At 41.8% G+C, this 27,743-nt stretch overlaps 1 protein-coding gene across 1 annotated transcript in view; it reads left to right on the top strand.

Moving 5' to 3' along the window:
* Nucleotides 1–27,743, top strand: part of DYTN (dystrotelin) — a 91,177-nt gene that overhangs the window by 32,416 nt on the left and 31,018 nt on the right. The window contains exons 3-10 of the mRNA XM_006889159.1: nucleotides 895–969; nucleotides 7,220–7,421; nucleotides 9,471–9,556; nucleotides 10,972–11,072; nucleotides 15,332–15,403; nucleotides 17,467–17,630; nucleotides 19,694–19,805; nucleotides 25,259–25,407. Of these exons, the coding sequence (XP_006889221.1) occupies nucleotides 895–969; nucleotides 7,220–7,421; nucleotides 9,471–9,556; nucleotides 10,972–11,072; nucleotides 15,332–15,403; nucleotides 17,467–17,630; nucleotides 19,694–19,805; nucleotides 25,259–25,407 (961 nt within the window). The remainder of the gene's footprint in view (nucleotides 1–894; nucleotides 970–7,219; nucleotides 7,422–9,470; nucleotides 9,557–10,971; nucleotides 11,073–15,331; nucleotides 15,404–17,466; nucleotides 17,631–19,693; nucleotides 19,806–25,258; nucleotides 25,408–27,743) is intronic.

Raw genomic sequence — 27,743 nt, 5'->3', positions numbered from 1 at the left:
CTTAAGCACAATCAAGCGTTCTGGCTGAGGCCGTTGATTGCATGGGAAGAGATTGCCAATCCTTTTCCGGCGGAGCAGCTAGAAGATTTGAACTATTTGAACTATAAGTCCACCAATGTTATGTTACAAACAACTGATTTTCTAGAGGATCTTTTTGACTAAGTAGTAGATGCCACTAGAATTTAAGGAGCTCTGGTGGCCTAGTGGTCAAAAAGCTGTGCTGCAATCCCTAAGGCATCCAGTTTGAGGCCACCAGCTGCTCCTTGGGGAAAGGGTGGACTGTCTTCTCTGGGGTGATTAACTGCTTTTGGAACCCCCTGGAGAGTCAGCTATGAGTTGGTTCTGACTCAATGGTACACGACAACAACAAAGCTACACAGAGGGAACCCTGATGTTGTAGTCCACAAGGAGGTGCACTGCTGACCCATAAGTCCCACTTCAACTCAGCTGCCATGAGTTTACATAATCTCTTAGAAGTCTTAGTGGCACAGCAGCTAAGCACATAACTGCCGCCCAAAAGGTTCAAACCCGCCTGTCCCTCCGTGGGAGAGAGATGTGACCGTCTGCTTCTAAAAAGGCTTGCAGCTTTGGAAACCCTGTGGAGTAATTCTTTTCTGCTGTGTAGGGAGATGGGACCACAATAGCAGTAGATTTGCTCTTTTTTGTTTATATAACCTGTTGTTGTTGTGTACTGTCATCGGCACTGACTATAGCCTACCCTCTTACAGATTTTCAGAGATAGTAAATTGCGCACAAGAAAATTGCCCATCCTTCTCCCACAGAGAAGCCAGTGGGTTTGAACCACATGCCTTCAGGATCTAACATTCCTTTATGGGATGGAGGGATGATATAGAAAGACTATCTTGTTTCCCTAATATTTTGTTTTCTTCACAGATGCTCTTAACAGTATTGAGAATTCCATTTACAGAACAGCTTTCAAATTACGATCTGTGCAAACTCTGTGTCAATGTAAGTACAGCCTTTCTTGAATCCTTTCAAATATTCTACTACTGATGTGTAATGTGAAGTTTATAAAGAAAACAAAAATCCTGTGAGTGAGTGACCCCATAGGCCTGAAATACTAGACCTCTGCATTTATCTTCCTGTTTAGAGGGGAGTTAGTAGAGAGTAAGGGGTTTAGGTGAGTCAGAGACAGTGTGATTGGCACAGGATAGAACAGCGTTTAGGGCTATTGTACATAGGGTTGCTATGAGTCACAGCTGACTCGACAACACATAACAACACCACCATATCAGTGTACCATGTGCATTCAACCTGTATAGGACTTCCTGACTAACAATAGAAAATAATTTGTGGATGAACATTTTCAATTTTTAAGTATTTTTCCTACTTGTTGTAGATAGCTGTTGACTCGAGTATGACGCATAGTGACCCTATGAACAAAAGGCCTGAAGTTTTTCTATAATGTCATTTCTCAAAGTTCATAGAGTTTCTGGAGGCATGTTGTTTAGGAAGTGGATGCCACTAGAGTACCAATATTGACACAAAATAAAATTGCAAAATAATTTACAATCTTTACTTCTAAATTTAAGGATGAAATTTTAAGATTCCGTTTAATAAGCACTTTTCAACTGTACCACCTCTCTAGATCTGAATATCCAAAACTAAGTTCAGGCAAATAGTCCACAAGTCATAAATTTAAAATCCAGGTGGACTGACACAGTAACTACAGCAATGGGCTTGAGGGTGTCAGAGGTTGTGAGGTTGGTATAGGATAGGACAGGATATGAGTCACAACTCATCTTAGGGACACCTAACAACAACAGCATTATACATTTCAAACTATCTTGAGAATTATTTTGAGAACTGCTGCTACAGATTTCCTTTGCTTTAATGTTATTTGAGAAGCTCGGGCGGCCTTATCTGTGGAAAGTTGCTTTGCTAACTCAAAGGCCACAACTCTCTGGTGATTTGAATACACCAGTGGCTTCAGGGGAAAAAGAATGGCCAGTATCCTCCCATTTGGTGTACAATTTCAGAAATGCAGTGGAAAGTCAGCTGTGAGCCAGCTCCAACTTGACGGCAATGAAAGAGGGAGAGAGACACACAGAGAGAAAGGGTGAGGGATAGAGAGGGAGGAAGAAGGAAGATGAGAGAGAGAGAGAGAGAGAGAGAGAGAGAGAGACAGAGAGAGAAGAGGTGGGGAATAGAGAGGGAGGAAGGAAGAAGACGAGAGAGAGAGTCCATAGTGTGCTGCATTGCTAACCAAAGCTGAAACTCTTCAGGGCAGTTCTATTTTGTCCTGAAACACACTTGATTCAATGACAATAGGTTTGGTGTTTTATTTATTTAGTTTAAAAAAATCAAGGAGAAATGTAGTGAAAACATTCATACTGCAAAAATTGTCCAGAATCAAATTATTGTTTTCTAAGGCACTGCGTTTGACTCAATTCTGACCCTCAGCAATTGTCAGGTTTCTAAGAGTACAACTTCACACACACACACACACCCCATCACCTCCACCACCACCACAGATACTACATATATCCAGAGTTACTTATTTCTGCTAAGTCCCCTATGGCATGAATAGAGTACTAATGAAATGGTTTCTTGAGATAGATCAGACTAAAAGTTGTTCAGGGTATGACATTCCTAAGTTTATTTTATACCTAACACAACTGTGCTTGACGAATGCGAGAAAGGACTAGTTACGTACTTGCTACAGAAGATCAAGGACTGCAGTGTTCATAATGGATTGCATCTCAGCAGCAAATAAATAAAGATCCTCGGCCCTGGCCCAAGAGACAGCATTGTGATAGAGAAAGGACTGAAGTTATTTTTTATTTTTTTAAAAATTTATTTATTATGCAATATTCCCCCCAGACATTCCCTCATTGACATTATGTTTCATGCAATCATTCCCATACATTGTGTTTTTTTAAATTAAATTTTATTAATTTTAATGAAAATTTACAGAGATTGTGGGTTTCCATTCATTCATTGTTGCACTATTTAGGACTGAAGTTATTAATGATTGCCTCTTGCTCAGATCTACAACCAACACCCTGGGCAACAGTAGTCAGGAAATCACATAACAAGTTGCATTGGGGAAAATCTTCTTTCCGAGGTCTCAATAGCAACTATGTCATTCTAAAGACTGTTTATGTTGTCATTGTGGTTGTGTACCTTTGAGTTGGAACCAACTCATAACCAACCCTCCAGTGAGTTTTCAGAGACAGTAAACCACACAGGAAAAGGTTACCCATCTTTCTCTCCTGGAGAAGCTGGTGGGTTCCACGTGCCTGCAGGATTGCAGTGTAATTTCTACCCACTAGGCCACCAGATTGTTTGCTATGTATCTGAAAACTGGACAAGGACTAAGGATGTCAGAAGAATCAATGCCTTTGAGTTGTGGTGTTGGAGAAGAGTACTGAACATGGTCTGTTAAAAGGACAAACAGATCTGTCCTAGAGAAGGTGAAACTGGTTATTCCTTAGAGGCAAGGAAGGTGAAACTCCATCTCACATACTTTAAGCACATTTTCAGGAGAGGCCAGTCCTTGGAAAAGGGCATCATGTGTGGAATGGTAGAGGGTCAGGGAAAGAGCAGAAGAGCCTCAACCAGAGGAATTGACACCGTGATTGTGGCAATGGTGTCAGATGTGTCAGAGATAGTGAGGTCGGCTTAGGATAGGGCCAGGTTCAGAGCCCTTTACAAAGGGTTGCTATGAGTGATAGTTGACTTGACAGCAGATAACAACCATAGCAAATGAGTTATAGGGAGCTCTGGTGGCTTCTGTGGTAAGAAGTTATGCTGCCAACCCAAAGGCACATGGTTTATATCCACCAGCTGCTCTCAGGAAGAGAGATGGATGATCTCCTCCAGTGTGATTTACAGCCTCTGAAAACTTGACAGAGAGTCACATGGCAACGACAGCAGTAAGTTAGAAGGGCCTAGTAGCTATGGGGTTGGTCTGCCAACTCAAAGACAGTCACTGGGAATCCAGCTACTTTTTTGGGAGAAAAATGGACAATTTCCTCCCTTTGAGTTTCCAGTGATGACAATTAGAGTGTTTTTTTTTTTATTAAATTATCCAAAGCAGTGGTTTTCCAAGTTTGCTTTATGAGATGTGCATGGATGTGAGACTGGCCCTCAAAGAGTAATGGAGGTGAGAAAGGGAGGGTAGGCCACCTGGGGAGCCTCAAGGTTCATCTGTTCACCCAGAACACGTGCTATGCTTCCCTGTGCACACCTTTTATAAAACAAACCCTTGGATTTAAAAAAAAAAATCACTGATCTAAACAAATAAACTTACGTTCTACTTATTTCTTATCGTGCAAGGGATCAAGAAAAGGCAGAATTTGGCCACTAACAATTTACCCTCATTCTCCTTTATACTATTTTCTGGGAGAATTATTTCTTCCATTAATGAAAATATTTGCAAGTCTCCCTTATTGATATGTCGATGTCGCTGGGTAATGTAAATGGTTAAGCTTTTGGTTACTCACTGAAAAGTTGGTGTTACAAGCCCACCCAGAGGTCTGTGGGGTGGGGAGGTAAGTCTTGTCAATCTGTTTCTGAGAGACCACAGCCACGTGAACCCCATGGAGTGCAACCCCAATCATATCATACCACACAAGGGGTCGCTGCAAGTCAGCATTGTCTCAGCAGCCACTACTTTGGGATATTTTTCCTCTTTTTTGCTTCTTATATACAACAGTATGATTCAAGAATGCGAGTGGCATCCACTTCCTAAACAGCATGCCTCCAGGAACTCGATGAACTTTGATAAACGTCAATAGTTGTAGAGGGGCTTCAGGCCTTTTGTTCATAGTGTCTCTCTGAGTCGTGCTCGACTTCAAGGCAATCAGCAACAACAGCAACTAGTTTCAGAAACAGTGAATATATACTGAAAGGTGGAATGAACAAGTCACATCATCAGTTGAATATAATTCAACAACAATAACAAATATCTCAGTAGATGACATGAGCTCCAAAGGGCAAGATCTGGAGGGTGTCCTGAATAAACGTGAGGAGATGAGTGGAGACCACCACAGATTGTGTACAGTTTTCAGAGGAGCCCCAGGTGTCCTGTTTACAGAATGCCTGGTAGCAGCAATAGGTTGTTCTGCAGCCTTTATCACTTGTGGCTGTTTTCATTCATGTCACATCCCCAAAACCTGCTTCTCCCTTGCTGTGACTTAGGATCAGTATCAGACAACAAGTAAAAAAGTTTATGATACTTGCTAGACTTTCTTATCTGAGACGTAGATTTATGAAGCTGAGAGAAGGAAGGATTTTTACCATTTCACAGGCTGAAGCGTGTCAAATGCCAGCAGCTCTTTGTGCTCCTGATGTCCCCACCTCTCACATGGGAAAAGTGGGTGTTATTTTGTCTGTCATTTTCTTTTCTTGAGAAATTGTAGGATTAGTTCCATTTCATTCTTCCTGCTATTCATTGCCCTGTAAAAAATTTTAGGGCAAACAGGCTCAGCTAGACAGACAAATACAGGCAGACAGACACAAATTGACAGACAAATAGACACAGACAAAAAGGCTGACAGACATATGCAGATAGACACAGAGACAGACAAAGACAGAATAACAGACAAATGGACAGAAAGAAAGATAAAGACAGAGAAACACAGACAGGCACACAGGCAGATAGACTCAGGTGTGTGTGTGTGTGTGTGTGTGTGTGTGTGTGTGTGTGTGTGTGTGTGTGTGTAGTTGTAAGTTAACTGCCATTGAGTTGACTATAACTCATAGCATCCCTAAAAACAATAGGTCTGAGTCCTGCCCTAGCCTGTGCTATCCTCATTATCTTTGATATTGTCTAACCCATTATTAAGTCACTGTGTCAAGCCATCTCATTGAGAGTTTTTCCCCTCTTTCAATGATCCTCCACCTTTCCAAAAACACTTCCAAGCATTGAAGCTGATCCGCTAGTAGGTTTTCAGAGGCAGTAAATTGTACTGGAAGAGATTACTCATCTTTCACCTGTGAACCAGCTGGTGGTTTTTGGTTTTGTTTTTTGGTCAGCTACTCTGGTTTTACTGAATGCTTTTTGTAGATAATGATACTTACTGGTAGAACCAAGATCATTAACTGAAGCTGGGTGGGAAGGGGGACCTAAGAATTTGAGATTCCAGCAGTTACTAGTTTGTGAAGCTCACTACATCTTCAGATTATCCAGTATTGCTGCTATTGGTAGGTGTCATTGAGTTGATCTGACTCATAATGGACCAGGGTAACAGAGTAAAACGGCATCATCTGGGCTCCTGGCTGAAAGGTCAGCAGTTCAATCCCTGTAGCCACTCCAAGGAAAGTCCCCTCCTGAAAAGATTTATAGTCATCAAACCCCAATGGAATGTCACTGTGAGTTGAAATTTACTTGACGGAATAGGTTTAGCTTGGTTTATAAACTAGATCCTTGTTCTATGAAACCACTGCCTGAACGTCAATCTTCTCATTAGCAGCTAATACATAACTACTGTACCACTAAGGCTCCTTTGAAACACATTATCATCAATGAGAAGAAGACCCTCAGCCAGGTAGATTGACACAGGGATTGATGCAATGGGCTCCAGTGTGTCAGGAAGTGTAAGGATGGCACAGGATAGAATGGGGTTCAGATCCGTGGTTCATAGGGTTGCTATGAGTCGTACTCAACTCAACAGCACCTAACAACAACAACAACAGTCTCATGTCATAGTACATTATAACACACCATATTCTTTCTGAAGTTAGGTATAATAGCTTCTCTCAATAGATACTTACATGAATCCAAGTAAAACTATATTTCAATAAGAAGGGTATATTTTCTCAGTATATTTAGTGAGTTGGAGAAATTTCTTTCATTGTCTTCATTGAAATTTTTCATTGAAATTTCGTTCAGTGTCTTAACTTGTTTGGGAGGCTACTTTTTCATATGTATTGTTTCTCCTTTTAACTTCATTCTCTAAAACAGTCATCCTGGCTGCTGGCTTAGTGAGCATGTTATGACCATGCTTAGACAACAGATACACTCCTCAAAAGTCAAATTGAATGTCAAAATAGTTTCGCCTGAATCATATACAAGGGATAGGTGTCGAAACAATGGTCACATTTCATTCTCTTTCAAAGAAAACTGCTGCATAAAAGGACTCTATTGAACAGCATTTACTTTTGAATATCTATTGAATAAAGCATTTGCTTAATTTCAAGCTTTTGGTTCTACTGAGCAAACAAGATGCTGTTCTCCAATTGCTTCCCACAGTGGACTTGATCGACAGCTCCCTAGTCCATCACCTCCTACGACACCAACGCTTCTGGGAACTGAGAGAGAGCGTCCTCTCTGTGCAGCAACTTTTCCAGACTCTCCAGGAGCTATTTGAGAGAGTCCGAGTGGAAAAACCAGGACAGATGCATCCCAGATCTTCAGAACTCACTTTGAGCCTTCTTATGGCCATGTATGACAGGTGAGAGTACTAGTCCCGGGGTAGGATCAGAAGGTCAGTCATTAGTCACCACTGGTCAGTAACCATTGGGGGATACTTGGCTATCTACTCCCATAAAGTTTAAGCCTAGAATAATATTGGAGGGCAGTTCTACTCGCTTACATAGGTCACTATGAATCGGAACCCACTCAACAGCCACTAACAATAGCAGTGTTTGCTTAGAGATACTGGCTAGTGCATATTTTGAATATACTTGCCTTGAAATCATAAGGGTTGAAAGTTCAAGTCGACTCAGAGATCATTCAGAAGACCAGCTTGATGACTTAATTCTGAAAAAGCAAGTGAAAGCTTGTGGAATGCAGTTCTATTCTGACAACTCTGATGTAAGCGGGCTCACCATCACTTGGAACTGACTGGATGACAGCTAGAGCTAGAGTGTCTGTCTAGAGTTTGGTGTGTGAGAGGACATTACTGGCTGATTGCTTATGTCCACGAATGTTTTAGGCATCAAGGGGGAGAATAAAGACATACCTGCTTATCAGAGTCACTAAAATAGATGATACCTTTTCCTAGGGTCTTTACACATCTATACATATGGGAAAAGACCTCCCCCCTTTTAGTACCCAGTAGTCTTCTTTCTTCCTTCATCTGAGTGCTCCCCATTATCAGTTTGTGTTATATGTGCTTGCTGGAGTGAGGATGCATATTTTGGCTAATTTAGACCATCCCCAATGCTATCACTGGAGGGGGTGTGTGTGTGCATGTACGCACCTGCTCACATACAGCTGTGTGCATGTGTGTTTCTCTTAAGTATTTCATTGCACTGTAGGGTGTATTTATTCTTCTGACCCACTCTATTTACCGTATGGAGTCCTGGCCTATAGGCTTCATCCTTTGTGACTGCCTTTTAAAAACTCATGATGAAAGCAAAACACTGGGAAAGTGAAGAAAAGAATAAAGTATTATCCACGATTCCCACTAACCATTATCCGATTTGCCATTTAACAAATTCCTTAGAGTTGGCTTTTTGTCTAGTTTATTATTTTATTTTTGTGATTGCATAAGTAAAATCTAAACACATTCACAAGTTATTTCTAATGTCCTCAGCCTCCTTAAATATTAGACTTTGAACCCCCACCTCTACTGATGTCTTTTGATCCTGTCTCTGTTGTTTGATCTCCAGGCGACTGAGTTCTGAAGAGCTGGCATTACCAAGAAGATGGGGTTTTCCCTGTACCCCCAGTGCTCAGTACTACTGTGATTCTTGTTGTTGTTGGGTGCCATCGAGTCAACTACAACTCTCAGTGATGCTCTAAACAACTGATAGAAACCTTCTATCCTGTACCATCCTCCTGATCCCTGTCACATGCAAACCATGTCATGTCTCAAATGCCGTTAAATAAGTGAGTGGTGAATGTTTTAACTCAGTGTATATGCCTCTCTTTGTGAGTGTCTGTCCCACTGTGTCTGTGCCTTAGGGTGTGTGTATGTGTATTTGATGCTGTCAAGTCACCTCTGAGTCATGGGGATCCCCTTCACCGCAGAAGTTCTGCCCAGTCCTGTGACTCCCTCCCAGTCGCCTCCCAGTCAGCATGTTCCATCATCATGGTCACCGTGCTAATCTGTGTACCTGAGGACCTTCCTTGCCCTCGCTGGCCCCGTGCTTCCCCAACGTGGTTCCATCCTGTGGCTGATCCTCCTGATGATGAACCCAAAGCCTGTGAGTCAGACCATGTCCAGTTGTAACCCATCGGGTTTTCACTGGCTTATTTCAGAAGTGGAACTACAGGCTTCCTGGTCCGTCTTTGTCCGGAGGTTCCACTGGAACCTGACCGCAGTGGGTGATTCTGCTGGGATGTGAAATACCAGTGGCAGAGTTCCAACACTCAGGCTACACATTGATGGATGCATGGGAAAACTCAAAATTTGATTCTGTCAAATTCTAGATTTAGGAGAGGGGATGACTCCAGAAAGTTAAAACTTATGTAAGGAATGTCCATCACAGTGTCCATTTTAATAAACCCTGTCGGTAAGCCTGCCCTCCCATTCTCGTCTCTGTCTGTCCTGCAGCACCGGGACGGGTTTTCTCAAGCTGACGTCTGCAGCTGCTGCCCTCATTGCGCTCTCTGGGGACAGTCCTCTAACCAAATACAGAGGTGAGATGCCTGGGCTGTTTGAATCTCTTAGTTCAGATCCCCCCAGATCTCCAACACCTTGTCCCTCCACTCACCCTGTCCACACTACAGTAGCTGTTTTTCAGTATGTGTGCTGCGTGACTTACATGTTTGGCGAGAAGATGTTTAAGGGTTAGGAATTTAGAATATTTCAAGATGTCTGCACTTTCTAGTTATTTACCACGTGACTGATTTTGATCATTTGCTTAGGGATTCCTCAGACAACAATAATTATTATCCCTTTGAGGGACCCTTGGTGATGCAGTTAAAGGATTTAATTGCTAACCAAAATGTTTAAACGTGCTAGCCACTCTGTGGGGGAAAGACGTAGCAGTCCCCATCAGTGAAGGCTTCCAGACATGGGAATCCCATGCGGCAGCTGTACTCTGTTTACGGGATTATCATGAGTGGATTTTTGGTAATATTTTAAAGACTACAATTACCCTCACATTGCTGTTTACCAACCTCAGGGACTTAGTGTTAATATCTCTCTCTCTCTCCTCCTCCTCCTACTCCTCCTCCTCCTTCATAGGTATATAATTCCCCCATCCCCCCCCCACCCCCTGCACTGAGTACACTTCTCTATGCAACCTTAATTCTGGACTCCTGTGATAACCATAATACTCAATCGTATATCGCTTCTAATCTGTTCTTTCCCTTATCTGTTTCAGTACAGTATACATAATTTATCCAGTTTTTCTCAATCCTACCCCAACCCTGATGTTAGTCCCATTCTACAACAGTGGCACTATGCAGTATTTGTCCCTTTGTGACTGAGATATTTCACTCAGCATAATGTCCTCCTCTCTCTCTCCTTTTTGAAGAGTGATGGTGTCCTTGTGGTTCTCCAATACCGCAGTTCAGAGGCACTGGTTCTTCTTCTGTCATTCTTTGCCCAACTTTTAGATGCATAGGAAGCAATTGAAAGGATCATGGCTTAAGTCAGGCACAACTAGTCTTATAACTGACATCATTGCTCTTTGGCACTTTAGAGAGGTCCTCTACTACAGATTTTCCAGTGCAACATGTCTTTTGATTTCTTGATTGCTGTTACATAGTGTTGCTTGTGGCTCCAAGTTCGTATTATAGATGTAGCTTTTGTTCAACCGAAAGTTGTGTCACGGGGGAGTTAAGTTTCAGGCTCAGAGGGCTGGCCATCCTCTTAGATTGTTCAGTAGTCAACAAATTGGGATGTGAATGGATTTTCATTATCAAATGATCTCATTTTGCATGTCTTCAAAACAATAAGAAGAAAATAATCAAGAATATAGCTTGGAACTATATGCCTCCATTCCTTTTATATCCAGAAAGAAACTATTTAAACAGAAAGCACATACTTTCCAAAGACATATTGCAAGTATTCAGCATAAAGTTTTTATTCCCCTTTATGCATCCAGCTCTTTTTCAGCTCTATGCAGAAAACAACAGGGGCCGTTATGAATCTGAGCCACGCATGACACGAAGGATTCTGAGGAACCTGCTAACTGATCTTCATCAGGTAAACCCCTAATATGTAAGAGTTTAAATGTTTCCATTGTAATAGCCTCAATTGTTATTAAGAAACCTGATTTTTACTGTGTTGAATTGCTGTAGCTCTCATCACAAGCCTTCCGCTCTCTAAAGACCCCTGTAATCTGAGTATACTTAAAGCAAAAACATCTGCAGACAATTAAATGTCAATTCACAGTGAGTCAGTGCCTGGGAGATTAGACCTGTTCTCCATAGGATTTTCAGTGTTTGGTTTTTCAGTGAGTCAATGCCTGGGAGATTAGACCTGTTCTCCATAGGATTTTCAGTGTTTGGTTTTTCAGTAGATGACACCCAGGCCCTTCTTCTGAGGTGCCACTGAGTAAACTCACTCTGTATCTTTTGGTTGGTAGCCAGTAAGTAAACCATTTGAACACCCAACCATATTATCAAATATCTACAGAGGTGGAAAATAGCCTCATAAACATATATAGCTATAGGTTCCAGTAATCTCCACTGAAAAATCTCTTTTGGCCTCTTGCTTATTCCATAGTATTTTTCTTTTAGTCTTTGTACCCTTTTACTCCAAATGTCACATTCAAGTGCACACTCTCCCTGACATGCTCAAGTCCACCATGCTTGATTTTTATTGGTCATTCTACAGCAATGATATGATTTGGCCTTCCACTTGACAAAGCCTGTTCTTCTTTGAAGATCATTGAACTGTCTCAGTCACTTACTCATAAAAGGTGTTTTTAACTCCCTGTGCACATCACTGTGTATAACTCTATTAGAGCCCTTGACAAATTTTATTGCAATTACTAAGTACTTGTAAGTTTCCCCACTAAGCTGCACCCCCAGGATTTGTATCTCTTTTTAATGTTTGTTTTGTATTGGTTTGCATACAAAATTAATATACATTGTTTTCATTCACACATTCCTTCCTTCACATTATGTTTCATGCGATCATCTCCACATATTTTGTTTTATACAATTGATCATCATTGATATATGCCCACTATTCCCTTACCTTTTCAGGTCCCTATTGGATCTTTCCTAATTCCTTCACCCCTTCCCACTGCCCACCAAACTCTGCAACCCTGATTTTCCACCACCCCCCATCCTCAGTCCTCCTACTCCCTCTCCTTCCCCTTTTGGACTTTTATATACATCTTACTATTTATCCTTCTATTTTTACAATAATGGTCTTATGCATTATTTGTCCGTATGAGACTCAGTTAACTTAGCACAGTGCTTTCCAGTCTCTCCCATTTCATAGGTTTCAAAATTGTTGCATCTCAGTGCTGCATAATATTCCACTGGGTGAATGTACCACAATTTCTCAATCCATTTATTTGTTGATGGACAGTGGGGCTATTTCCATTTTCCTGCTATTGTGAATTCTTAAGAAAAAGGGTTGTATCTCATTCATGTATCCAGTACTTTGAACAACACCTAGAAGGCCTTTAATAAATACTTCCTGAATGCATAGGTGAAATGCCTCTAGTGTTAAGAAAATGTTCTCTTTTCTGTCCTTGCCAGAAAAGGAATTTAACTCCTTACAGTAAAGATAGTCCTTAATGTTGAAATGATGTAAACTGATGTAACTGCAAGAAGTTATGAAAGGGACAGAGCAGGCTCCACACTGTGTTGTGTCTAATTGTTTCCTTCTCAAAGATACCTCTTACCCTGTTTTAAAGATGTCACTGGTGTTCTTTAAACCAAAATCATGAATCTGTGCTTCTTGCAACTGTTAAACAAGAGCGTTTTCCTAGGTAATTTTCTGTCATTTACTACTGGGTCTGTACCAAGGATTCTGAAGTAGGAATAGTCATGACAAGGGTATCAGTAAGGAAAAGGATCAGAATCTCACAGTAAATGTGCTTTAGAAAAACATACAAAACTAACTCTGCTTTGGTTTGGTCTTAGTGTTAATCATTTATATCCATTTTTATATTTCATTTATTTGGAAAGTCCAAGCCATTTTTAAGATTCAAGTTTCTTAAATTGAATGATGATTTTTAGACAAAATGGAGAGGATTAAAATAGCAGGTACTCCAGAGGTGCTGTGGAAGTTACAGCAGTCCACAGAGTCAACCCCTGGTTGTGTGATGACCCTTGAGTGCTTGACGCAGAGCTGTGTGACAGGCGCTTGCACCCACAATCCTGAGAGCCGGTAGGTGGTCTGGAAGTTGGGGAAATATTAGCTTATTTTTTATACCATAGTCTTGAAAGGCTAGTTGTTGTGTTGTTGTTGTTATTGTTTGCCATCAAGTTGGAACCAACCCATAGGTGACCCCCCCACACACACCTCCGCAGTGTGTTTTCAGAAGCAGTAAATTACATAGGAGGAGGCTGCCCCTCCTTCTCCTGTGAAGCAGCTGGTGGATTCGAACCACATGCCATGAGGATTGCAGTGTAGCTTCTTATCATTAGGCCACCAGAGCTCCCTTAAAAGAGTGGTGTGTGGAAAATGGTTGGGTGCCATTGTGTCGATTTCTACTCACAGTGGCCTTATGTGACAGAACGGCCCCAGATGGTTTTCTAGGCTGTGTAAGCTTTACAGCAGCAGAAGGCCAAGTCTTTCTTCCATGGAACTGCTGGGTAAGCTCAAGCCACCAACTTTTCTGCTGTACCACCTGGACTCCTTATTTTAAAAAGTGGACTTAGGAGAGGAGATGGGATGTTCCATCTTACATAAACATCCCTCTTCCTGATCCCTGCAGCTTGCCCCAGGCCAGTAGCTGGTCCAACAAGCCCTCAATGCCCGCCCTTGCTCAAGGCTCAGCTGAGTCGTGAGTTGCTGAGTCAGCAGTTTGTGAAACACTATGTCCCTCAAACTTCAGTGAGCTCCGGAGAAAACTGTTAAGGGAGACGGCAATTTGTGAAGCTAATTATCATCCTCTTGACTTCCATTATGAAATCAAAGATTGATGCCCATAGAACATTCCAGACCCCATGCTATGATTCAAATTCCCACTAAGAATCTTAATTATCATTTCCAGTGGCATTCTCCGTGCCAGCCTGCCAGCTAGCCACATTTAAGTCTCCCACAGAACACCTGCAAGAAATCAGTCAATGGGCAATTAAACCATAACATTTTCGTGCATGTACTTAAAACCAAAAATGAAGGTTGAAATGCGCCATAGAAGGGAATTGTGTTTTGGCTATTGTCACCCTTCTCTTCCTTATATGAGGGATTTCAAGCCCCTAGCCCAGGGTTTACACTCTGCAGAAGAATATGAATGTTGAAGCAGCCACATTGTCTATGCTGGTTATTTCAACAGCACTCACAGGCTCCAAAACCAACAGTGAGCTTATTTTTCAGACAAAGGCCAGATAACATATGGAGCAGTTACTTACGATCTGACTGAGGCTATTATCAATTTAAAGTACAAGCCATCTTGTCCCCATTACACAAATGTTTGTTGACTTCTGCCTGGCTAATTGTCAGCCAAGAGGCTCTAAGTGCCACTTTGCTGATTAGAAGAATGTTTATTGGAGTTGATGGACTCAGCAGGGGAAGCTTTGAAATTACCTCTGAGGTGGCAGCCAGTGCCTGAGGCCTAGATGACACCAGACTTGCCATCACATCGCATGACAGAAAGGGAGTAAGTGGAGGTGACAGGTACACGTATCTGAACAGATAAGATAGTGTCTGACACAGGTCCTTGGCCATCTTGGCAGTCATGGGGGTTCTAATCTCTTAGTTAGACTCCATATGGTGGCTGTGGTTGAAAGATGGAAGCCAGAGTCAAGTGGTTAAGACTGAGCCAGTGGAATCCATATAAGACCAGGGTGTGGCAAAGCTCAGGGAAAGCCTCTGCAAAGAACAAGGAGTCCTGGAGTTAGACTCCCATTCTCTACTGTGCCTATCTCGATCAGCTCTTACTTCAAACAGGATACAAATCACCACCTCTCCACTTGAGAAACCGGCATTTGTTAAAGTGAGATGAAGTGAATACATTTGAAAAGGTTGTCTTGAAAACAACAGTAAACTACAAATGCATTGTCAGTGAGTGCTATCTGCATTTCATAAGTAAACACTTCCCTCCTGCCACCAGCCCCACTTCCTTCCACCTGCTCATTTGTGCTCTCAACTCAAGCACATTGCAAAAGTTACGCATTGCTTTTGTTAGCTCCAGCTGAGACAGATCCTCCGGTCACAGAAACTAAACACCTGTGACTCCTTGGACGTGGACACTCACAGTCCTTCAGGCCTGCAGACCCTGAGGGCCACTTGGTTCTCCATTGGCTAACAACTGACCTGGGGCCTCTTCCTTCTTGCAGATCCCAACTGTGGTGGGGGAGAGCCGTGCTCTGTGCTCTGTGGAAAGCGCTACACGCAGCTGCTTTCAGGGGGTGAGTGCAGTACCTCACAAAGATGCCTCAATCCTTCGCTGACTACTTAAATGTTATTGTTACTAGGTGCCGTTGAGTCAGTTCTGACTCAGAGTGACCTCACATACAACAAAATGAAACAGGGCCCAGTTCTGTATCAACTTGGCTGTGTTTGAATGCACTGTGTCCACCCATCTCAGTAAGGGTCATCCTCTCTTTTGCTGAACCTCCATTTATTTTTTTTTCTATAATTATATTTTATTAATTTTCATAAACATTTACAGAGATTTGGGGCTTCCACTCATTCATTGTTGCACTATTCTCTCTACCCTCCTCCCAGTTTGTTCTTGTCCAAATGCCACAGTGCTTGTCAAAGCCAGTTCTGATTAATCTTCTTTGTCAGTGTATCCTTTGCCATTCCCTATCACTCCTCCCTGAGAGAGACTTCACCCTGAGTCATAAGGAAAAGGGGACGGCGTATTCTCTTAGCTACTTCCTGCTGAAAAGGGACGCTGTGGGTTTCAGGGTGAAGATCTTCTCTCACTACTCTAAAGGGCCCCTTTGGCAGTAGGAAACACATAGACTATTATGGAGATTGATTTTGGAATTCAGATGCACTCTTATTGATTGTGCTTGGCTGTACATGTACATATCCTTCAAGATGTATCATGGGGGTGTTGCAACCTAGAAGACACAAATTTGACTAACAAGTTATAAGTACATGAGTCCAAAAATTATGGAAAAGTAAAAGAAAAGATTCTTTCATTGTTTTACAAACCCTCCCCCAGGTCCCCTCCACCATGCAGCCCTCGCTCTAGTCTCCTGTGATGACAGAAATACCCAGTTACATCTCCCTTTTAAACGGTTCTCTCCCTCCTCTGTTTCAGTGCAGTATACATTATTGAACCCATCTTACTCAGTCTCTCCCCAACCCCAAGGACAGTCCCATTCTACAACAGTGGCATCATGTAATATTTGTCCTTTTGTGACTGGGATATTTCACTCAGCATAATGTTCTCCAGAGTCAACCATTTTGAATAATATTGCATGAGTTCCTTGTTTTTTAATGCAGCATAGTATTCCGTTGTGCGAATATACCACAGCTTCTCTAGCCATTCGTTTGTTGATGGGCACTTAGGTTGTTTCCAACTCCTTGCTATTGTGAACAAAGCTGCAATAAACATGGGTGTGCATATATCTGCTTGGATGTCAGCTATGGTCTCTTCAGGGTATATTCCCAGTAGTGGAATTGCTGGGTCAAATGGTATCTCTATTTGCAACTTTTTGAGATAGCGCCATACTGCTTTCCACAGGGGTTGCACCATTTTACACTCCCACCAACAGTGAATCAGGGTTCCAGTTTCTCCACAACCTCGCCAGCATTTGTTGCTTGCTGTTCTGTTAAATTTTGCTATTTTGACTGGGGTGAAATGATATCTCATAGTTGTTTTAATTTGCATCTCTCTTAGGGCTAGGGATTTTGAGCATTTCTTCATGTGTTTGTTAGCCATCTGAATGTCGTCTTCGGTGAAGTGTGACCCTCCATTTACATACCATGATGTCCTTCCCCCAGCACTGATGTTATGTATTGTTGAGTTGAAACCAACCCATAGCTGACCTTTCAGCGGGTTTTCAGAGGCAGCAAATTGCGTGAGAGGAGATTGCCCATCTTTATCTACAGAGTAGCTGGCGGATTGAAAACACATACCTTGGGGTTGATAGCACAGCTTCTCACCACTAGGCCACTAACATCCCTCCAGGCACCAGCCCTTCCTAACAACGTGTCCAAAGACTGAGAGACGAAGTCTCACTGTCTTCCCTTCTCAGGAGCATTCTGGCCGCACTTGTTCCAGGGCAGATCAGCAGGTTCTTCTGGCAGATTTAAATTATAGATTTATTACTAGATACAGTCTCCCGGACAAACTAATTCAGAAGGAGGGTGGTCTGTGCCTTTTTACGTGATAAACTTCCTCAGCAGAGCTGATAACCACAGACCCAGAGAAGAAGATAAAAAACTGTTTTGATCTGGTCCAGAAAACAAAGTCATTCTTAGTAAGCGTACCTGGTGTTCTGGTGCTTTTCAGGTGCTGAGCCCAACGATCAAAGAGGAGAAATTCTTAAGCTGGCTGCAGTCTGAGCCACCCATCCTGCTGTGGCTGCCCACCGCCTACCGGCTATCCATCACGGAGGCGGTCACTCACCCGGTTCGGTGCAGCCTCTGCAGCAACTTCCCCATCACAGGACTGAGGTACAGTCACTCAGCAGAATCTGACGGACAGGACAGTCATTGTCCCAATAGGTGTGACATTTCAGCTACCTCGCTCCTGGGCAAAGTCCTGTGACATCGAGTTTCTATGCAAATTTTGTAAATAAACTAGTAGAGAAAGAAAAGGAAAACAAAATGTCCTACAGGACCCATCTTAGTTCATCATAGATTCTATTTTGTCTTCATTGTTGGTAGAATGTTACATTATCTCACTGTTACAACCTCCTAAAAAATAAGAACAGTCAAGATTTTTATTCTCTAAGGGGAAAACCTTTTTTGTCTTTTGTTTCTAAAAATACTTTGGAGCTGTTAATAAAGATAATAGTCATACTAGTAACAATCTAAAGAGTCAGAGTCATTGCTATGGAGTCAGAACTGACTCATGGCTGAGCCGCCAGCACAATTTTGGAGGCCATAAATCACATGGGAAGAAATTGCCCATTTCTTCTTCAGGTCTCTGGTGGATTTGAACCACCAGGAAGGTGTGGCTTTTCAGCGAGCAGTGCGGTTCTCTGTGGATTATACCACTGTAAAGAAGAATATTATTGCTATTATATATCTGTGAGTTGGAACCAACTCATAGCTGCTCCCCCCTGCCCCTGGTGAGTTTTCAGAAGCTGTAAATCACATGAGAGATTACCCATCTTTCTCTCATGGAATAGCTGGTGGATTTGAGCTCTGTGCCTTTGGATTAACAGCACAGTTCCTTACTTCTAGGTTACCAGAAATCATTGTTGTTGTGGTGGTGATGTGCCATCGAGTCAGAACCAACTCATAGCTGACCCTCCAGCAGGTTTCTAGAGGCAGTTAATCCCATTGGAGGAGATTGCCCATCAATAGCTTATACGGATTAATGTTAATCAGTGCAGCACTGAGTGATGTACATGAGTCATTTTGTGTAGAAATCAAGCTATAAAAAGGTGAAATTATTATTCATTATTATTATTCCAAAGTATAAAGGAGGATATGGAGACTTCTTGTTATGTGCCTCTCCTGAGCCAGTCTCGCTGTCTCTGACACACCTAGTCTCTAGGGTTAGCAGGTGGCTAAGGCTGACAGTCTGAATCCAGAATCTACTCTTGTCAGTCACAGTGCTACACTGTCTCCCCCTGCAGGTAGCTGAGCATGGGAATTGGGAATTTTCTTTTTTTTTATTAAATTTTATTAGTTTTAATGAACATTTACAGAGATTTTGGGTTTTCATTCATTCATTGTTGCACTGTTTTCTCCACCCTCCTCCCCAGTTCGTTCTTCTTCCCCCCCCCAATGTCTGTTTTAATTGTCCAATTGCCACAGTGCTTGTCAAAGCCAGTTCTGATTAATCTCCTTTGTCAGTGTGTCCCTTGCCATTCCCTATCACTCCTCCCTGAGAGAGACTTCACCCTGATTCATAAGGAAAAGGGGATGGCGTATTCTCTTAGCTACTTCCTGCTGAAAAGGGATGCTGTGAGTTTCAGGGTGAAGGTCTTCTCTCACTACTCTAAAGGGCCCCTTTGGCAGTAGGAAACACATAGACTATTATGGAGATTGATTTTGGAATTTAGATGCACTGTTATCAATTGTGCTTAGCCGTACATGCTCATATCCTTGAAGATGTATCATGGAAGTGTTGCAGCCTTCAAACTGCAAAGCAGCAAGATGTCCTTCCTTTATCTTGAGTTTCAGCTCATTTTTTCTTTGCATCTCAGTGATTTCCTCTGGGGTGGCTAGTACAGGTGATGATTCTGCTACAGGTGGTGATTTACCAGAATTGCTGAGTCAACCCGAGGGCAGGACAGTAGTGATGCAGCTCCCGCCCGGGGGAATTGGGAGATTATGAGAGCTCAGGGCCCTTGGGCTCCTAACACGAAAGGGAAGATGGGAACTTTGATTTAGGGTTTAGGTGATGGAGACCTTTACACAGCTTTGAAGACGTCATTTGCAATCCCATCTTGTGGAAAGGGAGAGAAGGACGGGGAGGGAGGGAAGGAGGAGGAGACTAGGAAGGGAAGGTCTTTGCTCACTTTCTAGTTGTGATAGAAGTTGCTCTTCCATTTAATGGGCAGATATCGCTGTCTGAAGTGCCTCAACTTTGACATCTGCCAGATGTGCTTCTTGTCTGGTGTTCACAGCAAGTCCCACCAGAAGTCGCATCCCGTGATTGAGCACTGCGTCCAGGTAACGTCTAACGCAGCATACGTACTAGTCATGAACTGAAGCAGTAGACACTGCAGAGTTAAAGGACTTCTCCCCCAGTAAAGCTGTACGTTCCACCTCTGCCATGTCCTAAAACCTTTAATGAAGGAAATGGCCTCCAACATCTTTCTTTGCATGGTGGTTGTTGTTGTTTGGTACGATGGAGTCAAACAGCTCCAGCTCTATGTACATCAGATCAAAACCTCAGTCGATCCTGCACTGTCCTACAGTCACTACTGTGCTTAAATGTGTGTTTACAGTCATCGTGTCAATCTAACCCCTAAAGGGCCTTGTTTTATGACCCTCTGCTTTTTGAAGCTTCTTTACACAGTAGATGTTTATAAATTTTTTTTTAGGAACAACAGAATATCTGAGCAGAATTAAAGGGCTAGAGACAATGGGAGATGGGAAAAGATAGGGGGGAATAAAAGAACAGTTCTAATCAGAGAAAGAAAGGAATTGATATACTAACTTACCAATGGGTGCGAGCATGTTAGAGATCAGGAGGATGGCACAATATGGCAAAAGGTTTAGGTGGTTTTTTTCATAAGCTTACCATGAGTTTTAGTTTGATGGCATATAACAACAAGTTGTTATTAGGTACTGTTAAGTCAAGTTCAACCCATAGTGAAGCGATGAACAACAGATCTGAATCCTGTCCTATCCTGTGCCATCCACACAATTACTGACACATTTGAGAACAGCCTCTCTTAGCAACAGGCCTGAAGTATATGAGATGACACTTTATTATATTTGCCTGCAAGGAATATCCTAAGTGCACTTACTACAATACATATTTATTTGTTCCTTTCAAAGTCCACGAGCTATTCAGTCTTCTTGTCCAACACCAAAACTCAAAGGCATCAATTCTTCTTCTGTCATCCTTACTCATTGTCCAACTTTCAGACTCATAGCAAGTAATTGAAAAGACCATGGCCTAAATCAGGCATACCTTTGTCTTCAAGCTGATACCATTGCTCCTCATTAATTTGGAGAGGTCCCTGAAAGCAGACTTTCCCAGTGCAATAAATCCCCTGATCTACTGATTGCTTCTACCAAGGGTATTGATTGTGAATCCAAGTGAGATGATATCACTGACAACTTCAATCATTTCTTCATCTGTCATGATGTTGCTTCTTGGTAAGAATTTTTATTTTCTTGAAGTTCATATGTCATCCATATTGAAAGCTATATTCTTTTGTCTTCTGCAGAGAGTCCTTCAAGTTCTCCTCACTTTAAGTGAGCAAGGTTGTGTAATCTGCATAAAACAGGTTATTGATGAATCTTCCTTCAATCCTGATGCCACATTCTTCATAGATTCCAGGTTCTTGAGTAACTTGCTCAGTGTACAAATTGATCAGGTATGGAGAAGGATTACAACCCTGATGGACTCCTTTCTTAATTTTAAACCATGAAGCTTTCTCTTGCTTATTGTTCACACAACAGCCTCTTGATCAAGGTACAGGTTTCACATGAGCATAATTAAGTGCTCTGGGATTCCCATCCTTCTTAATATTAGCCATCATTTGTTGTGATCCACACAGGCAAATGCTTTTGCATAGTCAATAAAACATAAGTAGACATTCTTCTGTTCTTACTTCCAGCCAGGATCCATCTGATAACAGCAGTGATATCCCTGGTGTCATGGCTTCTTCTAAATCCCCCTTGAATCTCTGTCTATATACTGTTTTAGCCATTTTTTAAATGATCTTCAGGAGTATTTTGCTTGCATGTGGTATTAATAATATTGTTTGATAATTTCAACATTCTGTTGGATTATCATTCTTGGTAATAAGGACAAATATAGATATCTTCCAGTCAATCAGCCAAACACCTGTCCTCCAAATTTCCTGACGTAGACTGGTGAGTACATTCAGGGCTCCATCTGTTAATTGAAACATGTCAATCAGTATCCCATAGATTCCTATGGCCTTATATTTTGCCAATGGCCTCAGTGAAGCTCCTGCTTCTCCTTTCACCACTATTGGCTCTTGATCATACAGTACTTTGTAAAACTTTTGGTACTGTGATTGTGTGTTCTCTCCATCTTCTTTTGATGCTTCCTGGATCATTCAACATATTGCCCATAGCATCCTTCAATATTGTGACTAAAGGTTTAAAATTGTTTTTTAGTTTTCTCAGCTTAAGAAATTCTAAGTAAGTTCTTCCCTTTCTATTCTCCAATTCTAGCTCTCTATACATTTCATTACAATACTTTGCATTGTCTTCTCAAGCTGTCATTTGAAATGTCTTTCTTAATCAGCAGCCCTTTGGTGCCTGGGTCTTCTTATCTGGGGTATCTATGATCTAGAAGTCAGACCTATTTGAGCAGCACTCTTGTGTCTCTGCAACATAAAAGATTGAGCAGAGTCTTCCATGTAACTTTAATATCTATATCTGGGAGGTTATCCCAGCATGCCAGGCATGAGTGTCTACCAGAACTCCTCAATACACTCCCAGAAGCACAGTCTTTCATGTCTGTGCAGGCTTCAACTATGCCTGATTTGCTATTACAGATACAGTGCTAATTTGCCAGTTTTTGTATTAGGGGAATTAATTGTTCCAGTTAGTACAGCAATTGTCTGTCAGTTTGCTGTACTTAGGTAACTTGTGGGTTGCTGTGATGCTGAAAGCTATACCACTGGTGTGTCAAAATGCCAAAAGAGTCACTCATGGTAGATACGTTTTAGTAAGAGTTCTCAGGCTAAGACAGACCAGGAAGGAGGATTTGCCATTCACTTCTTACAAGACAGAGGAGAAAGAAAAAACTGGCATGGATTTCAGAAGAAGACTTTGAAAGTTGCACTCAAGTGTGGAGAAGCCAAAGCGAAACACAACGACGCTGAAGTAAAAGAGCTGAAGAAAAGATTTCAAAGGACAGCTTTCAAAGACAATTAGAACAAGAGTTCAGGAAAATTATGCATTTGGCAAAGTCTTAATTATGCAGGAAACTCAGGCCTTTGGCGCTAATATATTTTTGAGAATTAAAAATAAACAGCAACAGGGATCTCTGGTGGCCTTGTGGCAAGAAGCTACATGCAACCCCAGGGAAGTGCAGTTCAAATCCACTGGATGCTCTGCTGGAGAAGGAGGGGCAATCTCCTCCTGTGCCAGTACGATCAGATTCGACAATACACAACAATTAAAAAAAAAAAAAGCACCCCCCCTAAAAAAAAAAACCCAACAAATCAACCACAATGTGTTTTCCATTTTCCTAAATTTCTGTTGTCTTCTTGTTGTAGAACTTTTTCATTTGTGGGAGAAAAATATTACCATTTCATTTCATTTTTGAAAGTATTATACCTGTATTTCAAGTGAGATGTGTATGTGTGTTTTAAGAAAATTATATATGTCCAGCAAGAGACTTTCACACTCCTTCCACTTTTTTCTTTAGAATAGTAAGAAACAAGATAGTAATTTTAAAGCAAATAACATGTTAATTTTATTCAGAAATATCTTTTTTCCATTACTGTTCTTATGACTCAGTCTCTCCATACATGATGTTGTTATTCTTATGTGCCCAAGTTGTCTGCAACTTATAACAACCCTATGTACAACAGCCATAAACCCTGCTCTATCCTGTGCTAACCTTATTGTCTCTGATACACCTAGCCCCATAACCCAAGTCACTGAATCAATCCATCTCTTTGAAGGTCTTCCTCTCTTATGCTGTCACTCCACCCTCCCAAGTATTATGTCCCTCTTCAAAGACTGATCTTGCCTTACAACATGTCCAAAATATGTCAGACAAAGCTTCAGAATCCTTGCCTTCAAGGATTAACCTGGCTTCATCCTCTCCAGGACAAACTTGTTCACTCATGGTATATAGAATACTCTTCTCCAGCACCACAGTTCAAAGGCATCAGTTCTCCTTCTATCATCCCTAGTCATTGTCCAGCTTTTTGATGCATAGCAAGTAATTGCAAAGACCATGGCCTGTATCAGGCATACTTTAGTTTGCAGACTGACATTGTTCTTCTTCAGTACTTTGGAGGGGTCTCTGACAGCAGATTTTCCCAGTGCAATTCATCTTTTAATTTCCTGGCTGCTGGTACCAAGAGTGTTGATTGTAGAGCCAAGCAAACTGACCTGTCAACAATCACAATCTCTTCACCATCTATCATGATGCTGCCAATTAGCCCAGTGGTGAGAACCTTTGTTTTCTTGATGTTGAGCTTCAATCCATATTGAAGGCTTCAGCTTCAGTCTTTGGCCTTCTGAAGCAAGCACCTCAGGCCCTCCTCAGTTTCAGCAAGCAGGGTTGTGTCATCTGCATAACACATATTGTTGATGAGTGTACCTGCAATCCTGATACCACATTTTTCCTCATAGAGCCCAGCCTCCCAGATGATCTGTTCTGCATATAGATTGAAAAGATATAGAGATAAGACACATCCCTGACACACACACTTCCAAATTTTGAACCATGCAGTGTTTCCTTGCTCTGTTCTGATGACTGCCTCCTGATCCAACTGTAAGTTTTGCATAAGTGCAATCAAGAGTTCTGGGATTCCCATTCTTCCCAGAGTTAGCCACAGTTTCTTACCATGACACTGAAGGATCTTGTTTGTTACTTTCACTGAAAACCGTCACTTCTGTCTCTCCTTAAAGTGAAAGACCTAACACAAGTTATGTGTCAAAATGCTGCCAAATAATTTTGGAGGAGATTGCTTGCTATTATATATATATAATATATATATACTGATTATCCCAGCCCACCCAATTTCTTTCCATTCTCTCACTTTGGGGGGCTTATCAGATATTGTGAGAGTGGTTGCATTACAGAGCAAAGTTCAGATCTATTGTTCATAGTGTAGCTTTGACAGCACCTGACAGCAACAAAGCCAAGTAGCACCTAACAACACCACTCTGATTTCTGAAAGCCTGAGAAGAAATAGGGGTTGTCAGTGTTTCAGTGAAAGAGCTCTGGTGGTACAGTGGTTAAAAACTTGGCTCCTAACCAAAAGATTGACAGTTCAAACCCACTAGCCACCACAGAAGAAAAATGTGGAAGTCTACTTATGCAAAGGGTTGTTGTATGTGCCTTTGGGACTAGTATGACTTATAGTGGCCCTAGTGATAGCAGATCTAAGCCCTGTCCTATCTTGTGGTGTCCTCCTCATCTCTGGAGCACTTAAACCCGTTCCTACCATGACTGTGTCAATCCGTCTTGTTGGGAGTCTTCCTCTCCTTTACGGATTCTCCTCCTTTTCGTGTAAATCCTTTGCCACAGAGCTTAGTTAGAATTGATGTAGGTATTTTTTTATGTTAGCCTGCCACCATGTGGACACTTTGCTGTTAGCACTTTAAATTTCAAGTGTAGAAAGGCTTGAGGAGGCATGCAGGACCTCAGCTTTGACAGCACCTAACATTAAGTCCATTCAAGGAAGTAAAGCTCATGTTTAGGCCGACCTGGCACCCTCTGAACACTGCAGATTTCAGCCAAGGAGAACACAAAACTCCTGCTTAGGACGCTTCGAAACAACCTGCTCCAAGGACGCTGCAGGAGAAAGGAAGCAGAGAGGAGGCAGCGGCTGCTGGCCCAGGTGGAGCCCGAGGGCGTGGCTCACCATGCACAGGCCAGGTAAGTGGCTTCTGTGAGAGTGACTAGGGACCTGGGGATTGGACTGTGCAGCCTGCTCAGGGAATATGTGGAAAGAAGGCAGCAGGGAGGGGTGAGGGACAGTAAGATGCTTCTTTCCCCTAGAAATGACCTTTCATTTTAAAGCAGACCTGAGAGACAGCGGAATCCCTGGGTGGTGTAAGTGGCTAACAAGTGCAGCTGCTGACATAAAGGGTGAAGACTAGAATCGACCAAGGTGCCTTGAAAACCCTCCAGAGGGTCAGCTGTGGGTCAGTCCTGACTCGATGGCACACAACAACAACAATAACAACAACAACAGAAGCCCCTAAGAGGAAAGGCCTAGTCAACTCCTCCTAAGAAATCAGTAGCAATGTCTTTAAATTAGCCATCTGAAGATTGAGTGACTTTTTTTTTCCAACTGTCATCAGAAAGACAAGAGGAGATTTTAAATATCGTCATAACTTTCTTCTGTAGGACAAGGTTATTGTTGGTTTACTTTTGAACCTTAATGCAGAGTTAATATTTTCTCTAAAAAAGGAAAAGAAAGGTACCCATTATCCCACGACTCACCTCAAGTACAAGAGAGCTGCTCACCAAAGTAACAAGCTCGTGTAGGAGTTTGTGGGTCAGCTTACATATTGATGAGTTCAGAAATTCTCATTAGAGGCTGAGTCAAGAGGAATGAGTGTGTAACATTACCCACTTCACAGTGTGATAAGAGGAGGAAAGTACTCCTTGATAATCTATTAGGAGGGTCTATGAGTCCTGCTTATTTTCTCAGAGATTAACAGTTATTGCCAAATGGCCATAACGAATTTGTTCTTTGATTCTACAAACATTCCATCTGCATGACATTCAACTTCCTTCCTTTTGATGTAGATTCACTTATCTTGCATGGAGTGTCAAAAGGATGAACAATTAAGTCTTGGAAAAGGGGCAGCCAGGGTGCTGTTTGAAGGCATGGATAGCGAAGCTTAGTCTCACACATACTTTGGACATATGGTTAAGAAGGGTCTAATCCTTGGAAAAGGGCATTATGCCTGGAACGGTGAAGGGTCAGCAAAAGAGGGGACGACACTCAATGAGATGGAGTGACAGGGACTATAGTAGTGGACTCTAGTATGTTAGAGATGTTCAGGATGGTACAGGATAGGGCAAGGTTCACATCCATTGTTCATGGGATCACTTTGAGCCATAATAAACTCAATGGCACTTAATAACAACTGCCCATAATAGCTCATATGGAGAATAATTTACATAAATATAATTAAACACTAAGTGTAGCATTTGACCATTGTTATTAAATATTTTGAAAGTTCTTGTACCTATAATTAATAAGAAAATTAAAGTGTTTAATAAGAAGAGGAAAAATCACTTTCAATTGCAATTAGTAAGATGGTGAACATAAGAACCCCAAGAAACTCTATCAAAAAAGTATTACAGTTAATAGATTTTGAAGGGGATGACATATGGGCACATATGGCTCTTCATTAAACAGTCAAAACCTGTACACTGACCAATAAGCAGTCATTTAAACAGAGCCAGGGGGTACTGCTTGATTTAAATCAGGAAAGATGTGAGTATAGGTTCTATCCTTTCTCCATACATTTCAATCTGTATGCTGAGAAAATCATTCAAGAAGCTAAACTGTATGAAGAAGATTGTGGCATCAGGATTAGAAAAAGACTCATTAACACCTGCATTATGCAATTGACACAGCCTTGCCTGCAGAAAGTGAAGGCCTACAACACTCACTGCAGAAGATCAAAGACCACAGCCTTCAATGTGGGTTACATCTCAACATCAAGAAAAGAGAAACCCTCATCACTGGACCAATCGGCAGCATCATGACAGATGAAGAGAGTGAAATGGTTTCATTAAGACTACAATCAATGCCAAGCAGCAGTCAAGAAATCAAAAGACATATTGCCTTGGGTAGATCTCTTCTCAGACAGCTCTTTGAAATGCTGAAGAGAGGGATATCAGCTTAAAGATTAAGGTGTACATAATGCGAGACATATTTCCAGTTGCTTCTTATACATCTGAAAGTCATAAAGATGACGGAAGAAGCGTTGGTGCTTTTGAGTCGATGTTGATGAAGGGCATTGAGTATCCCATGGACTGCCAAAAGAGCAAACACATCTGTCTTGGAGGAAGTAAAACCAGGATGCTCTTTAGAGGCAAGGATGAAACTTTGTCTCACATACTTTGGGCATGTTTTCAGGAAGGGCCTGTACTTGGGAAACAACATCATTCTGAGAAAAACAAGGTTCATGAAAGACAGGAATATCTTCAATGAGACACACTTACACAGTGACTACAGCAAGAGCCTTCAG

The sequence above is a fragment of the Elephantulus edwardii genome, unplaced genomic scaffold (genome assembly GCF_000299155.1).
Source record: "Elephantulus edwardii isolate Elephantulus edwardi_28Jun2011 unplaced genomic scaffold, EleEdw1.0 scaffold00075, whole genome shotgun sequence".
Lineage (NCBI taxonomy): Eukaryota > Metazoa > Chordata > Mammalia > Macroscelidea > Macroscelididae > Elephantulus > Elephantulus edwardii.
Note: the sequence above shows the minus strand (reverse complement) of the source record. Positions and strands in the feature narration are given on the sequence as shown.